General features: G+C 34.6%; 1 protein-coding gene across 2 annotated transcripts in view; it reads left to right on the forward strand.

Annotated features, from left to right (window-relative positions):
• The window catches only part of LOC131164568 (glutathione S-transferase zeta class-like), a 140,837-nt gene that overhangs the window by 100,701 nt on the left and 23,783 nt on the right, over nucleotides 1-16,353 (forward strand). For both annotated transcript variants that reach the window (XM_058121856.1, XM_058121857.1), the window contains exon 8: nucleotides 15,923-15,984. In XM_058121856.1, the coding sequence (XP_057977839.1) occupies nucleotides 15,923-15,984 (62 nt within the window). The remainder of the gene's footprint in view (nucleotides 1-15,922; nucleotides 15,985-16,353) is intronic.

A 16,353-nucleotide genomic window follows, 5' to 3' on the forward strand; every position in this document is an offset into this window, starting at 1 on the left:
GATAGATGTTAAATGAATAGCGGATAGGATCATAAAATTCAAGATAGCTCTAGGCCAAGAGATAATAAATATTATTCACGCGTATGCTCTTCAATTAGGTTTAACAAATAACCTTAAAAGACAAATTTGGGAAGTTATGGGTACCAGGATCTGTGAAAACATTCATAAAAGCTTATTTGAATGGACACATTGGAAAGGATAATAGAGGTTATGAGAGGATACATGGAGGGAATGGATATGGAGTTAAAAATGAGCCCAATGATATAATTCTAGATTTTTCCATGCTATACGATCTTGTTATAATGATTACTTGTTTTAAGAAAAAAGAACACTTATTAACTTTCAAGAATGGACAAAATAAAAGCCAAATGGATTTTTTCTTAACTAGGAGGGGAGGTCATTTAGCTTGCAAGGATTGTAAATTTATCTCAAGGGAATGTTTGACTACACAACATAGTTTTATTATTAGATAATCATCAGTGTTTTAAAAGGCAAGGTGTAAGGCGAGGCATAAGCCTTAAGGTATTGGGGTGTAAACCTTTTGAAATTTTTTTTTTTTAGATAAAAATATGTAATATAGAACATATATTTTAAAGATAAAAAAAAATTAAGAAAATCACGGAGATAATATAGAATAAACCAGTGTTTTAAAAGGCGAGGCATTTTACCCTCCGAGAGGCAAGGTGTTGAGGTGCAAGCATTTTGGGACTGTATTTTTTAAAATAATTAAAAAATAAAATCAATTTATATATAATAAAAAAATGTGAAAATTTTAAGAATAAAAAAGAAAAATATAAAAGCATAACTTTTAAATATCATATAGACCAATTGGCGGAAAAGGATACATATAGCCGATCCCACCTAGTGGGACTAAGGCTTGGTTTTGTTGTTGTATATGGGCCAATTTTAAGTTTTAACAAGGAAACACAAACAATATATGTTAAAAATATAAGCATGTCTCAAGATTCTAATTTCTAAAAGCGAGCTGCAGCCAACATTGGCAGGGAGTATAAGAGGGTCATGGAGAGAGGCAGGAGGCTGCAGAGGGTCGCTGCAGAGAGACGACAGCTTTGAAGGATTCATCGAATGGAAAGGATACGTCAGAAGGAGTCGTCGGAGGTAGATCAGAGTTTGGAAGGAAATGTCAACTTGTAGGAGAGGGACGAGAGGCTTGGAGGAATCGTTGGAAGCAGCCGTCAAGTCGTCGGAGAGAGAGGAGGTGCTGGAGGAATCGTCGAAGAGAGAGCAGAGGCGATTGTCGAGGAGAAGGCTCGTCAGAGGCTTCGTCGAGAGAGCAAAAGATAAGAAGCTTTGTGGGAGAGAGGGAGGAAAGGGTTTTAGATGCATTCTAGGTTCCGTTTTTTCAATTTATGTTTTAAACCAAGAAGCCCAAAAGGCGTACGTCTTGTCATTTGAGGTGTAAAAAGGATGTGTGCGCCTTCTCCCTTGAGGCGTACGCCTTTTTGGAATTGCGCATGCGTTTTAGGCCCAAATCGCCTCAAGAGGCGCGCCTCAATAACGCATTTTAAAACATTGGAATAGACAAATAAAAAACTTTGCAAACTACTTGTTGGCTATTAAAAAATTGCTAACTTGAATTCATGACATAAATCACGGCAAGAGATAGCTATACTATTACAGTGTTCATATTGTTTTCATGATCCAAGATACGATTATTTTGGAAAAATTTGAAGTTCAAGAGTTTCCGAAATCAATTCATATTATGGCATTCCTTAACATTAACATGTAGATAAAAATTTCTAGCCAAATTTCCAAATTAAGCTCATGAATCACACAACCAAAATGTGTAAACCTCAAATAAAAAGGTGTGCCTTTTATACAAATGCATAAGCCTCAACATGAAACATGTTGGCCTTTTTAAAATTTGTATTTTAGATTGAGCCTTAATGTGTTTTAGGCATGCTTTGCCTTGAGGCGAGCCTTAATTGAGCCTTTTAAAACATTTATATTCATACAAAGAACTAGAAGAGAAAAAGCAACGTGAATCATTGCAAAAGGATTAGATGATGGAGTCTGAAATTTGAAAATATAGTAAAACTTGAAGATAAAATGACCGAAGAGGGTGATCGTACATTAGGGAATAAAGTAGATGCAAACACTCAATATGGAATAGAATGGCTTGCTCTATTAAAAAGATAGCAAAATAGGTTTTAGGTGAATCCAAAAGAAGATTCTTGGGAAGCAAAGAAAGTTTATGGTGGGATCAAGATGTCCAAAAAGCTATAAAGATGAAGAATTTGGTATAAAATGTGGCAAAATTGTAGAAATATAGAAAATTTTTGAAAAATATAAGGAGGCAAGAAAAGAGGGGAAAAAAAGGCTATTAGTGAAGTTATACATTGAGGTTATTATAATTTCTATGCTGGATTGGATACAAAAGAAGGGAAAAGAGACATACATAAATTAGCAAGAGCTAGAGAAAGAAAGTGCAAAGATTTAGCTATGTACAATGTACAAAGGATGAAAAAGATAATATGTTGGTAAATGAAGAAGATATGAAAAAAGGGATGGTGAAGATACTTTGATAAGTTGTTTAATGACAACCAAATTGGAGGCTTAAACCTAGAGGTGACAAATGAGGAAAAGACTAAAAATCTTATATTTATTCGCAAAATTAGAGTCGTTGAAGATAAGATGGATTTAGAAAAGATGAAAGTTGGGAAACCTATAGGATTGGTTAACATCCCAATTGAAGTTTGGAAATGTCTAAGAGATTAAAGATATTATATGACTAACTAATCTATTCACCGCTATTATAAAAATAAGGAAAATGCTAGAGGAATGGAGGAAGAACACGTTTGTACCCATATACAAACAAAGGGGATATTCAAAATTGTAATAACTGTCTTAAAATTAAATTGTCAAGTCATACGATGAAGCTATGGGAAAAGGGTAATTAAACAAAGAATAAGAATATAAACACAGGTCTCGAGGATTCAATTTAATTTTATGCCTTGGAGATCGACAACAGAAGCTATTTATCATCTAAGAAGATTAATGTAAAAGTTCAAGGAAAGGAAAAATGGGCTTACTTATGTTCTTTATTGACTTAGAGATTGTATATGATAGATTACCTAAGGCAATTATATGGTGGGTTTTAGAAAAAAAAAGGAGTATGCAATGGGTATTATATACTAATGTCATTAAGGATATGTATGATAGAGTAGCAACTATCGTTAGAACTGAGGAGGTATCAAATCACAATTGATGTTCTTCAAGGTTATACGCCGAGTCCCTATTTATTTTCTTTATTGATTGATGAGCTCTCTAGGAATATTCAGAATGAGATCCCATGGTGTTTGCTATTTGTAGATGATATTGTTTTGATTGATGAAAATAGGAGTGGGGTAGAAATCAGTTAGAGGTTTGGAGAACAACTTTAGAGTAGAGGTTTTAGAATAAGTAGAAATAAGATGGGATATATAAATGTAATTTCAGCCATGTAAGGCAGAATATTGAAGATAAGATTAAACTTGATAATCAAGAAATCAACAACAATGATAGTTTTCGATGTCTTGGTTTTATTTTGCAAGCGGGAGGAGAAATTGGAGAGAATGTAGTACATGGGGTTAAAGCAAGGTGGGTAAAATGGAGGTCGTGCAATCATAGAATACCATTAAAACTAAAAGGAAAGTTTTGTAAGATGGCCATAATACTGACCATGCTATATGGATCAAAATTTTGGGCAAGTTGGGTAACTAAGAAACAATATATTCAAAAAATGAAATTTCTGAAATGCGAATGCTAAGGTGGATCAGCGGTATAGCATTAAAGGATAAATTTAGTGTTAGATTACCACTTTACCTAAAAGCTTAAGCTGTTAGGTTGTGGGCCAACAATGTGTATCAAGTTTTAACACTCCCCCGCATGTGCAACATAACAACATGTGGAGAGATGCACACACAATAGATAGCACCCATTATAGGGAATATAATAATTTTTAAACACCACATAGTAAATGTGGGCAATGAGACTAGAGCCCAAGACCTCCTGGTAAGCATCTCTGATACCATTTTAGATTACCACTTTCCCTAAAAGCTTAAGATGTTAGGTTGTAGGCCAACAATGTATATCAAGCTTTATCATTAAGGAATGATCATATTCGCAATAAATTAGACATAGCATCATTAGAAGATAAGATAAGAGAAATGGTCTTAAATTTCCATGAAATTGTCAAAATTTCCATCAAAAGTTCGGGTTTCCATCACCCTCAAAGTCAAAATGGCAATTGATTTCCATGTTACATAATTTCCGTCGAAATTTCTACGAACTATCCAAAATTTTTGGAAATCTCGAAATCTTACCCAAACTTATCGAAATTTTAGCTATAGAATGAAATTTTTTCGGTATTCAAATGCGAGATTTAGGAGTGAAATAAAATTATTCTTTCAATTTAATTTTTTTTTTATCGAAACAGAAAATTATTACATGGGCTTTTGAAATTATATGAAAAAATGAACTTACAACAACATTTTATTTAACCATTCATGTCTAAATTATCATTATTTGTTTAATAAATAATAATTAAATGATTTATTAATTTCAATTTTATTAACTGAATATTTTAATGAGCATTATCTTACAAATATGTTTTATGCAGATATTGTATTACAACTTTTTCACCTCATACACAGCATAGATGTATTTAACTTGTGATATATTATTCCTAAAACTTACATTATTTTGTCTATTAACCGTTTCTAAAGTTCCATAAAAGAATCCATGCTTTACTTCTGATTTCTGTTATTTTTGAAATTGAAATCGAAATTTATGTATTTTTGGAGCTTTGCAATTTGAGTTGATATCGAAATTTAAGACCTTGGATAAGAGAGGGGCAATTTAGATGGTTTGGGCATTTGAAACGCAGGCCAAGTAGTGCACCAGTGAGGAGGAGTGAACTAATTTTTGTTATTAATGCTAGAAGAGGTAGGGGTAGACCTAAAACAACTTGGAATGAGATAGTGATGAGGGATTTAATAACTCATAATTAGTTGAGGAAAATGTCCTAGATCGTGTGAGCTAGTAGATGTGAGGGTTACAATGTGAAAATTTAGGATCATAGAAGATGATTTTACAAATGAGGGGGAGACCTAACTAGGAAGATTCCAATTTGGGGAGATCACCTCTTTATCGTCAAGAGGCTTCCCAAGCGTCAAAGGTTGCTCATCCCGAATAGACTTCCTGCATCGTAAGTCTTGGTGTTTTTCAATCAATTTAGGGAATGAAGAATGGCAGGACTGCAAAATCTCAAGTGATTCCTTCTAAATAAAGGTGATGAAAAATAAGGAATATAGACCAACAAAGCAAGGGCAACACTTGGCTGATTGGCTTGATCTCCATTCCTATATTATTGCTGTATTTCTGCTGGTGCGTGCCCAGGTGCCGGGGGGTTGGTTTGGGTGGGGGGCGAAAGAGCTTCCACTTTATACCACCAATTTCTAATTGTCAAGGACCAAATACACCATTTATGAGATTGAGTGTGCTGCGTTAGTTAGGGTCCAAGCTGTGAGGAGAAATTAAAATGAGAAATGCATACTTTTGGCTGGCAGTGCTGTTGTGGCCTTTGGTTGGGTTTGAAGGAGCATTTCTTATGCTCCTTTCTGCACTTTCTTTTATTTTCAGAAAAATCTCTTCTTTTTTTCTATAAAAAAAATATTTTATAAAAAATAAGCAAAGAAAACCTTTTAATGTACACTCCAAACTTGGAAAAGCATCCTTAGAAAGACTAGGGTTTGGCTATTATGTTATGGGTTGAGAAGGTAATGAATCTGTAAGGGAGTCATTAAGCACCTAGTTCGCTGTCTTAGTCTTTTTGGCAAAACAGAAATATATAGATCCTTAGTCTATCAAAACAAACAAGCATTATTAGCATCCGAACTCTAATAAAGCATAAAAAGAAGCATGTTTTTGTACAACCAGGAATATCTCTAATAATACACAATCATGGTTTTAAATAACGGCCATGACCATTACATAACGCCATTATGTACCGGTTTTTTTGGTCTTTGATACTGTTACACACCGGAATCAATGGGAAGAAAAATCACGGTCGTAGTAGCCGTTATAGACCACGACCGCTACATAAAGGGTGCTACGACCGTTATGTAATCGCTATAGGATTGTTACACAAATATATATATATATATATATATATATATATATATACTTTTTCTTCTCACTTTTGTTTTCCCCTTTCACAAATCATTCTCAATACACTATGAAGCAAGAGGGGGACAAAATTATAATGAGGATGATACTGATATAAAATATACTTTTTTTAAAAATCTCAAAAGAGATGCATTAGTGAACAATTTGAAAATACTAACTTGTTAGGAAAATATTTTTATTTTGATATATTAGCCATTTGATATTTATATTCTATTTTTCAACTTCAACTATTCTTTTCTAGTTATTATATATTTGCATTATTCGTATGTCTTATGTGTCTAACAGCTTAATGGAGTGTCTAATGTATTTTGTTTTATTAATCAACTTATTCACTTAAGAATTTATCAGGCATAAGAATAATGACAAAGTATAATGCACACATGCAGACATGTAATTTTTCTTTAAATGGTGGTTTAAAAAAATGTAAATTTCTTGCCCTTACCAAGCAACGTAGTTTAACTGAAGGATCCAAGATACACTAAAACTCTTTGTAAGAAGGGTTAAAGGCTCAAAATATGCAAATACAATAATATGCACAAGGTTGTGTGTGCTTGAAACAAATTCACGGCCATTACACCTGCTTCCTTACATCTGCGATTTGGAACCATGATACATAAAAGGAATGTGTGTGTGTGTGTGTGTGTGTGTGTGTATAAATTTTGGCTTGGACCATAACTCAACGCCTAGGCTTATGTGGAGGAGCTAAGTTGAGCAAGCTGCTAGGGAGAGAACAATAAAATATTAAGAGAACGGTATTGGACCACAAGGGTGGCAGGTGCTGCTTCCCACTCTTAGCACCACAAGATACTGTGGATCTCATCAGCACATGCCGCTCGCCGAGTTGGCTCTGTGAGTTGACCCCATTTTTTGGCCTTTTCTTTTGTGTCATTTGGGGCCATGGCGAGCAATTGAGACTCCGTGCAAATTACTAGCATTACATTCTTTGAATGGAGTGCGTCAATAACAATGTATTTACACCAATGGCCCTAAAAAAGGTGAATTTGCATGGAGCCAAAATCAGGTGTGTACAGTAAATGAACGGAGAAAATTTAATGAATCGTAGGGATTCCAAAATTAGGTTGCAGGTGAGAGACAAAGAGAGCATGGTTGGGGTATATATAGGGGAGAGTTAAACATGTGGGTTGTCTTCAATTAGAAAATGCCACGTTTAGTCTCAAGAAAGAGAGAACTTGTAAGCTGAACAGGGTCATGAAACACATGGTTAGGGTGTGAGAGAAGAAAAAGGAATAAACCACAAATAGGCTAAGGGGTTTGGAGTTCCCTTTAATGAACTGTGCTTTGAGCTCTCCAAGTCAAGAGTCTAGAACTTCTCAGAACCAGGATATTTTGAGAGACCCCACCATGTGTCCTCAGAACCTACCCTGGGGGTATGCAGTGCCAGTTTGACCTCGTGCAAGGGTGCAAACATAAGATAGTTGACAATTAATTCATAATTGTGTGCTTGTGAGTTCAGTGTTGGGCCAATTTCATAATCTAGGGTAAATGGTAATTTCATTCATTTACTATAGGCTCTATAGGATTATTAGATGTGGTGGGAAGGTCCTTCAGTGTTTGGCTGGGTTGTTATTGTCATTGTTAATGCAAATTAGAGAGTTGGAAGTGTGTTGGATACATTTCAACTCAAAGCTTTAAGTCCTTTGTTGCTGTTGTATTTTTCTATGGCTGCAAGTTTTCTCTTTTCTTTTTAGATTAAGCAAGGGATAAAGAAGATACAAGCTAAAGATTACAGAAAAATCTCAAGACAAGAATGGAAAAAGAAACAATTTTTTTTTAAAAAAAAAAAACGAAGGCAACTAATTCAAAAAGCCAATTTCCACCCCTCTCCAACATAATTTTAAAGTGTGAACTACTTCAAGTTGACTAGTTCTTGTAGAATTATTAGATATTTGTCAACCTTTATCAGAGGCTGATCTTTAGGAGATTTACAACTAACAAATCAGTTGATTTTTTAGCTATTTTTGTTTCCACGATCCTAGGGGATTTGAGTAGCATGTTTACCCAATTCTGTAGATAGTTTTTCCTATTTTACTACTTTCCATTTTAAATAGGATTTTCTATTTTCAATAGGTTGTAAATATCCTTAGTAATTAGATGAGAATAATCATCTATTTAAAGGGAATGTAATCTTTTTCACAAGTTAGTGGAATATTCAGTTTTCTTTTCCATATGGTATCAGGGCATCCTCTAAACCCTAATCTTCCCATATGACCAAATACGGTATGGCCACCAAGAGATGCAACTCCACCTCTTCAGTCTCAGACGTCACCACCAATCAGGAAGCTATGGCCTCAAGCAACAGCAGCAGTTCAGATAACAGCTTCATGCCCATTATAGGACACAAACTTAATGGGAATAACTATCTCCAATGGTCCCATTCTGCGATGATGTTTATATGTGGAAAGGGAAAGGATGATTATCTCTCAGGAGTTGCAGCCCAACCAAGCAAGGGTGATGCGAAGTTCAAAACATGGAAATCGGAAAATAACATGGTCATGTCATGGCTCATTAATTCCATGACAAATGACATTGGAGAAATTTTTCTTCTCTACAGAAGAGCAAAGGAGATTTAGGAAGCTACCAAGGAAACGTATTCTAACAACGAGAATACATCTGAATTATTTGAGGTGGAAAGTGTTCTACATGACTTACGCCAAGAAGATTTGATAGTGACCCAATACTTCAACACCCTCAACCGCTACTAGCAACAGCTGGACTTATTTGAGGAGCACTATTGGAGCTGTCCCGAAGATGGAATCAAGTATAAACAAATTGTTGAAAAGAAAAGAATATACAAATTTATGATTGGATTAAATTAAAATCTTGATGAAGTACGAGGAAGAATCCTAGGGTCCAAACCACTGCCAAACGAGAAGCGTTTTCAGAAGTTCCCCAAGAGAAGAGTCGAAAGAAGATAATGATAGGCCCTCAAGATTCTTGCAACAAACCTAGAGAGTTCAGCCCTTGTGGTTCGAGGGAATCCATATAACAGCAATGACAGTAGACCGAAGAAAGGGAGGCCGTGGTGTGACCATTGTCGACGTCCTGGTCACACCAAGGACACTTGCTGGAAAATCCACAGTAAACCCGCAAATTGGAAACCTTCCCGCTTTGTCAACGACAGGGAAGGACTGGGAAATTTCGTCTCTATAGATGAAAAACCAACACCACTTGAGCCCAATCTCTTCAGCAAGGAGCAACTAGAATTATTGCAAAAAATGTTCAGTCAATCTTCAATAGCCCCTACTACTATGGTTGGAACTAGTTCTTTGGCACACAAAGGTAATTTTTTAAGCGCTCTTCATGTTAAAAAGGAGAAGCTAGGTCCATGGATTATAGACTCAAGAGTATCGCACCATATGACCAGAGATAGAAATTTTTTTTTCTACTTATAATCCCTGTTATGAAAATTCAACAGTCAAGATAGCATATGGTTCACTCTCAAAGGTGGCTGGTACAAGTTCTGTTAAAAATTCAGAGAACCTAACACTCAATTTAGTTCTATTAGTGCCAAATTTGGATTGCAATTTACTGTCTATTTTTAAACACACTCGGGATCTCAATTGTGTTACTAAATTTTTCCCAAATATGTGTGAATTTCAAGTCTTAGATTCGAGGAAGACGATTGGCAGTGCTAAGTTGTGTTCGGGGCTCTAACTTCTCAAGGTTAATGATCCTCCTCAAGGAACAACTCACAAATCCGATTGTTTAGTGTCTAGAAGTCAGTTATTTTTTAGTCATTCGTTTTAATAATAATAGTGCAATTATGTTGTGGCACTATAGGTTAGGACATCCAAATTTCTTGTATCTCGAGAAACTGTTTCCTTCATTATTCAATAATAAATATCCAAATGATTTTCAGTGTGAGATGTGTCAATTTTCAAAACATGTTTGCAACTCTTATCCCAACTGACCCTACATAGCGCCCCAACCCTTTTCAATGATTCGTTGTGATGTGTGGGGGCCATCTAGGATCAAGAATATTATTGGATCTCGCTGATTTATATCTTTTATAGATGATCACACTAGACTTACCTGGATATTCCTCATGAAAGAAAAGTTAGAGGCAGGTCAGATTTTTCAAAATTTTAACACCATGATCCAAATACAATTCCAAGAAAAAATACAGATTGTGAAAACTGATAATGCCAAAGAATATTTCAAATCCATTCTAGATGATTATTTCTTGAGTCAAGGTATAATACACCAAAGTTTCTATGTCGACACTCATTAGCAAAATGGAGTTGCCTAAAGAAAAAACCGGCACCTACTAGATGTTGCCCGCCCCCTTATGTTCTCTATATATGTATCAAAACACTTTTGGGGTGAAGCCATTCTCACTGCAGCCTACCTCACAAACAAGATGTCCTCCTCTTGCGTTCTCAAATTCCAAACTCCCTGTCAAACTCTACTTTTGTCCTTTCCCAATACTCGACTTATCTCCACTATTCCCTTCAAAGTATTCAAGTGCTCAGCTTTTGTTCATGTTCATAGTCAACGCCGGGGTAAACTTGATCCTAGAGCCCTTAAGTGCATTTTTGTTGGGTACTCTCCAAACCAAAAGGGTTGTAAATGCTATTCACCAACTACTAAAAGATATTATCACTCCATGGATGTCACCTTTTTTGAGCAACAACCATATTACCCCAAATCTGAAATTCAGGGGGAGATTACACAGGAATTCCAGCTTTGGGATATTTAAGAGTTATCTCACCCTTCTTCTGATTCTGGCCCTTCTCACCTATCACAAATTTCTGAATCTATTCCAACTACCAACTCCATTTCTCCTTCACATCCATTCTTAGAATCTCTAGTGAAACATCAGCATCTGGACACTATTCAACCAACAAAAAATGATGAGTTGATTACCTATTCACAGAGGAGAAGGAACCAAAGATAGAACAACAAGAATCCCTTGAGCAAATCCAAGAGTCTGATCTGAGCCCTTGATCAAGTGAAAATACACTAGTTAACTCCAATCCCAAGACTTCCCATAATGAGTTTACTAATGATGATAATGATTGTCTTATTGCTGTGAGAAAAGGTGTGAGATCATGCACAAAACACCCAATATACACTTTTGTGTCATATCAGTGGTTGTCTTCGAATTTTAGATCCTTTGTTGCCAACCTCAACAAAATCTAGGTTCCAAATAACATACCAGAGGCTCTCAGTACATCTGAATGGAAGTCTGCTATCTTGGAAGAAATTAGTGCACTAGAAAAGAATGGAACATGGGAGATCACAGAATTACCAACTGGAAAACGTCCAGTAGGTTGCAAATGGATATTCATTGTGAAATTAAATGAATATGGAAGTGTTAACCGATTCAAAGCTCGGCTGGAAGCAAAGGGATTCACTCAATCATATGGAATCGACTATGAAGAGACATTTGCCCTTGTGGACAAGTTAAATACAGTGTGGGTCCTCTTATCTTTGGCAGCAAATTTAGACTGGCCTTTTCACCAACTAGATGTCAAGAATGTCTTCCTCAATGGAGACCTAGCGAAAGAAGTCTACATGGAAATTCCTCCTGGATTCGAGACACAAGCTACACACAACGAAGTCTGCAAACACAAAAGATATCTATATGGGCTCAAGCAATCCCCAAGAGCCTGGTTTGAGATATTCACAAAGGTAGTCAGGAGGTATGGCTATTCTCAATGTCAATCAGATCATACACTATTTGTTAAATACTCTCCTGAAGGAAAAATTTCTATCCTCATTGTATATGTGGACGACATCATTCTAACGGGAGATTATGAAGGGGGAAATGAGTAGTCTCAAAAGTCTTCTAGCTAAAGAATTCGAAATCAAGGACCGTGGGAATCTCAAATACTTCCTAGGCATGGAAGTGGGACGGTCAAGGAAGGGAATTTTGTCTCCCAAAGGAAATGTGTTCTAGATCTTTTGAAAGAGATTGGGATGCTCGGACGCAAGCCAGAAGATACTCCTATGGATTCAACAACCAAACTAGGAGCCAAGGAAGACAGTGCACCAATGGATAAAGGTAGGTATCAAAGACTAGTTGGAAAACTTATATATTTGTCTCACACCTTACCTGATATTGGTTTCTATGTCAGTATGGTGAGTCAATTCATGAACAATTCCAATGAAGAACATATGGAGGTAGTTTATAAAATCCTACGATATCTAAAGCTAACATCAAGTAAAGGATTATTTTTTGAGAAGAATCAAAGAAGAGATATTGAAGTATTCAGTGATGCAAATTGGGCAGGATCAATACATGATCGAAGGTCAACTTTTGGGTACTACACATATGTGTGGGGAAACCTCGTTACATGGCGAAGTAAGAAGCAATCAGTTGTGTCAAGAAGTAGTGCAAAAGTTGAATTCAGGGCAACGGCACACAACCTTTGTGAAGGAATATGGCTAAGAAGGCTTCTAAAGGAATTAAAGATTTTAGGTGAAGAACCCATGAAGATGTTCTGTGACAATCAATCAGCCATCAACATTGCAAAGAACCCAGTGCATCATGATAGAACGAAACACGTGGAGATTGATCGACATTTCATAAAAGGAAAAATAGAGGAAGGAATAATCAAGATGTTGTATGTGCCTACATGTCTCCAAACAACTGATGTCCTTACCAAGGCTTTGCCAAGAAAGAATTTTGATGATCTGAATTCCAAGTTGGGCCTAATCAATATTTACAGCCCAACTTGAGGGCTACTGTAGAATTATTAGATATCTGTCAACCTTTTTTAGAGGCTGATCTTTAGGAGATTTATTGTCAACTGATTTGTTAGCTATTTTTGGTTCCATGATCCTAGGGGATTTGCGTAGTATGTTACCCGATTCTGTAGATAGTCTTTCCTATTTTATTGCTTTCCATTTTAAATAGGATATTCTATTTTCAATAGGTTGTAAATATCCCTAGTAATTAGATGAGAATTATCATCTATTTAATGGGAATGTAATCTTTTTCATAAGTTAGTGGAATATTCAGTTTGCTTTTCCACATTTCAATAGTTCTCTGTCTTTTTTCAGCTTGCTGATCCTTGCTCCCATGCAGTCCAACTTGGCTTCCTTCCCACTAGGTGCATATAAATACATCCCCATCTCATCCATTATGTTAGGAGATACAACTCCTTTTGACTAACCTTTTTTCTCTGGAGAGATAAGAATGGTCAAAATACCATATCATTAAGATTGGTATTTGCTCCTAACTTGATGATATCTGCACTTTATGAATTCCTTCATTCTAAAATAGGAATTCCTTTCCAAAGCTACGATAGTACTCTTCACACATGAGAAACAGCATTCTTGGAGCTAGAAGTTGACATTTTGAAGTTGTACTTTTCACAAAATTCATCCTATAGAACACGACTATCACACCCAAACTCACTACCTAATTGGTTATAAATCTTCTTTCTTTCAAATTTTTTATTCTCTTATTCCTTTTTCTTCAGTGAATTGTATTTGGAAAGCTTAAGTTCCTTCCAAGGTAAGGGCTCTTTTTTGGTTGGTGGTCCTAACAAAGTTATGCCAGCATCTCTAGTCCATCGCCCTCAAGATCGAAGTTGCAGTTGATTTCCATTTTACATAATATTTATTGTTATTAAAATCTCGAAATTTGAGTGAACCTTGTTGAAATTTTAAGTTTTTAACTATAGAATTATATTTCGTTGGAATTCAAATGTGAGATCTAGACATGAAATGAAATTTGTCTCTAAATTTATCTTATTGTTTTTTTTTTTATTGAAACAAGATTATGACAAGGGCTTTTGAAAGTATATGAAAAACTGAACTTACAACAACATATTACTTAACCATTCATGTCTAAATTATCTTTATTTGTATAATAAATAATAATTGATTTATGAATTTCATTTATATTAACTGAATATGTTCAATGCATATATTATATTGCAACTATTGCACCTCATACACAAAATAGATGTATTTAATTTGTAATATATTAGTCCTAGAACTTCATCATTATGTGTACTAATTTTCTAAAGTTTCATGAAAGAATTTCTTGCTTTACTACTAATTTCCATTGTTTTTTCAAAATCGAAATCGAAATTAACATTGAAATCAAATGTTCCCTAGAAATTTCAGTACTTTTAGAGGTTTGAAATTTTAGTTGAAACTTCCTTGCTTTGATGTGGCATATAGTGGTAAATGTAGTTCTTATCTTTTCCTACTTTATTTTGCTGTTTAGTGTATGTGGAATAGACTTCTTGGATTGTTTGAAGAGCTATGGATTTGGTTGCATTTGTTGGATAGTTTTGTGCTTTGTCTTGTGTATCTGCTTTGGGATAAGATAGATTTTCTAAAATCTTTGTGAGCTTATGCTTCTAGGGCTTTTAGAAGAATCCACTGTTTTGGGATATTCCAATGGATTGAAAGTCTTAATGCACTGTTTTTCTTTTCCTCATTTCCTTCATTTTCTTTTGATGATTAGGAGAATATCTTATCCTCCCTTACTTTTTATTATTTTGTTTTTCTCTTCTTTTTGAAAAATTTCTTCTATATGTGTGTGCGTGCATATATGTATGTAAATATGCATATGCATACATTTATTGAAGGTGTAGTGCAAAAATCCACTAATTCTTAATTACTAAAAAATTATTACTTCTGAAAATTTAAGGGCCCGTTTAGTTTTGGAAAAGTTTCTATTTTCTCATTTTAGTGTTCTAAAGAATTATAAATGTTTTAGCTTATTTTTTAATTTTTCAAAATTCATATAAAAAGGTAAAGAATAAAGAGTTTGTTTAAATGTGCAAAATGATTTTTTTTTTTTTTTTATTTCTTGATTTCAAAATAATCACCAGAAAAAGAAGACAATTTGTTTTCCAATTTTCCAAAATTTATTTAAGACAATATTTGGAATTATGAATTTTGGGGCTTGTTTTGAATTTAAAAGAAACTCTTATGTATAATCCACACTAATTGAAGTTCATGATCCAAATTTCATGCTCCCATACGTTAAGTTAGAGTTAGAAATCTAGAAAAATAATGAAAAGATGTTTTCCTATTTTCCTTTATAAATTTGGAAAATTGGAAAATAAGGTGGCATTTTGTAATTATTTGAGAAATGAAAAATAAAACTATTTGGAAGCAAATAGTGAAAAAACTGTTCATTTACTTCATTCAAATGTTGTAAAAATGAAAAATTAGTTAACGTTCTTGTAATTGTTCTGAAAAACTAAAATGGAAAATGAAAAATGTTTTCCACAACTAAACAAGTCCACACAAATGGAAGTCCATGATCCAAGTTTCATGCTCCCATACATAAAGTAAGAGTTAGAAATCTAGAAAAATAATGAAAAGATGTTTTCCAATTTTTGTTTATAAATTTGGAAAATAAGGTGGCAGTTTTGTAATTATTTGAGAAATGAAAAATAAAACTATTTTGAAGCAAATAGTGAAAAAAACTGTTTATTGTTGTTCATTTACTACATTCAAATGTTGTGAGAATGAAAAATTAGTTAACGTTATTGTAATTTTTTTGAAAAACAAAAATAGAAAATTAAAAATGTTTTCCACAACTAAACAAGCCCCAAAAATTTTACCATGAGTTTGAAATTTATAGTTAAGCTGCTTGTTTCTATGAGTGAGTTCTACCAATATTTCCAAACTAATGCATCACTACAGATGTTCTATTGCCCCCCACCACCACCACCCCCCCCCCCCCCCCCCCACAGTGGAATTTTGTGCATGACTTGATTTTTGTACCATGTTTCAGCACTGGAGAAACTGTTAAAAGACTATGCTGGAATATATGCAACTGGGGATGAAGTTTTTCTGGTTTGTTTCTTGGCCTTGCCTTTTCTCTTTTCGTTCATTAAATAATCTTATGCATGGGCCTAACCCTTTATACTGATTGTATACACATGTATATGTACAAAAAAAAAAAAAATTCATTGTTTTTTTCTTTTTTTGTAAAAAGAGTTGAAAAACTATGGGTTGGGAGGTTGGGGGAAATTATAATGTGAGGTTTGGGTTAGCAATAGATTGTTTTAATCCATTTGAAAACACGAGTACATCTTAGAGCATGCGGCTTGAATTTCCTCCATTGGAAATGCTTTAAGCAAACGTTTTTGATGATGTTGTTACTTACTCATAGTCCACAGCTCTTGGAGAGGATATAACTGATTAATGATATGTAATATTCCA

The sequence above is a fragment of the Malania oleifera genome, chromosome 9 (genome assembly GCF_029873635.1).
Source record: "Malania oleifera isolate guangnan ecotype guangnan chromosome 9, ASM2987363v1, whole genome shotgun sequence".
In the NCBI taxonomy this organism is placed as follows: Eukaryota; Viridiplantae; Streptophyta; class Magnoliopsida; order Santalales; family Ximeniaceae; genus Malania; species Malania oleifera.